The sequence below is a fragment of the Priapulus caudatus genome, unplaced genomic scaffold, assembly GCF_000485595.1.
Source record: "Priapulus caudatus unplaced genomic scaffold, Priapulus_caudatus-5.0.1 Scaffold116, whole genome shotgun sequence".
NCBI lineage: Eukaryota > Metazoa > Priapulida > Priapulimorpha > Priapulimorphida > Priapulidae > Priapulus > Priapulus caudatus.
In genome coordinates, this window is record NW_014577177.1 from 12,691 (window position 1) to 14,211 (window position 1,521).

The window sequence follows — 1,521 nt, forward strand, 5'->3', positions numbered from 1 at the left end:
TATATATATCTACATTCTGATGATGCTATAATAAAAGACACTTGGTGCTAAACTTGAATCTTTTTTCTATGTTCGCGTAGAAAGAGCCTGGTCAGTACTACACCGCTTGGTCATCCATGTCAACGCTCACCAAGAAGTTGCTTGTCATTAAGCAAGGAAGCCCTGCCAGGTTAAGCCTCTAGTTATTTAATCCGTGAGTTGCGACCCTCAGCTTGATCGACTGGGGTCTCCAGTGATTGTGTCCTGCTGTAATCTAATAATCGTAATCGTCACCGTAAACTATTTATTAGTTTCTTATTAGAACGATTTTAATGTAAGGGTTGCCAAGCTAGCCCAATGACCAGTATGTGGGCCACAGCTAAAAATTGGGTAAGGACGACTGAGTGACTCTCTAAAGATGCGCTGTCTGTCACGTGGGTTGTGAATTTGACATGCCTGCAGATCGGATGCTTGAACGGTAAAGCAATTTGAATTTTAAAAGCGTGTGTGGCTGCATTCAGATAAAAATCCAAACTCACCAAATAAAGGGTTGAGTCAGTTTAAATATTCACATTATATAGTATCTCCTGTTCAATGAGGGACACGGAGTACTATATTTACTGATTTATATAAGTAGATTTAAGTTCTGTTATAAAATTGAAAGAGAAAACCATGTATACAAAGTTGCCTTCTCACTTGTTGTCCCGATTCGTCTGCAGATACTTCCTCACTCCAGCAGGAATTGAGAAAGCACAGCTGTTGCTGAATGCCGATGGTTGTGGCAGTGGCACACCCGTGAGTGCGAGTGAACGGCAAGGCTCGTCACCACGAAAGAAGAAGTGCGGGACACGGGAGAAACACGCAATCACAGCACACCAGGAATGTTCCGTAGAGTCAAGACGAGGGCGTGACGTTCTGCAGAGCGTTATGCTAGAGTCCGACGATTCCTATCAGGGATTAAGGGACAGCTTCTCAGTCGGATTGAGCTCTGTGAAGGAAGGTTCCTTCGATGACAGTGCCAGGGTGATGCAGAAGCCTTGGACGTGCTTGTCCTCTAGTTCAGATGAAGAAATGCTACAGAAGAGGTAAAAACCCGTGTACTCGATTTCTGTGAAATCTGTCCAGGCAGCTGTGGGCTCTGGAAGTCTTACAATTTATCATTAGTTATGGCAGCTACGTTAAAAAAATGTTTTTTACTGTAAATATACGAGACGAGTGGGTGCTCTTAAGAACGTTCTTCTTGAGTCTTGGTCTTCACCTTGATTATATTTTGGCTGTGGTTATGTCACACGACCCACAATGTTTCCTTTTTCATTTTTCTGTGGCTTTAGATTCGAATTCTGGTATGTCAACTCGGAGGGAAAGACTATAAAAAGCAAAGATAACGCTGCAGTAAAAATTGATGGTAAGTCAATATGGCAACATATAGATCGTTGGTTAATTTGAGTGCGTTTCCTAACTAATACTTCATTTGTCGATATGACGTCTGAAATCTAAAGCAGTAGCAAAGATTTGCCACCACATCCTTTCATCCAAACGTTT

General features: G+C 42.1%; 1 protein-coding gene across 5 annotated transcripts in view; it reads left to right on the forward strand.

Annotated features, from left to right (window-relative positions):
- The window catches only part of LOC106805541 (crossover junction endonuclease MUS81-like), a 20,953-nt gene that overhangs the window by 9,681 nt on the left and 9,751 nt on the right, over positions 1–1,521 (forward strand). For all 5 annotated transcript variants that reach the window (XM_014807179.1, XM_014807175.1, XM_014807177.1 and 2 more), the window contains exons 7-9: positions 81–169; positions 699–1,064; positions 1,311–1,384. In XM_014807179.1, the coding sequence (XP_014662665.1) occupies positions 81–169; positions 699–1,064; positions 1,311–1,384 (529 nt within the window). The remainder of the gene's footprint in view (positions 1–80; positions 170–698; positions 1,065–1,310; positions 1,385–1,521) is intronic.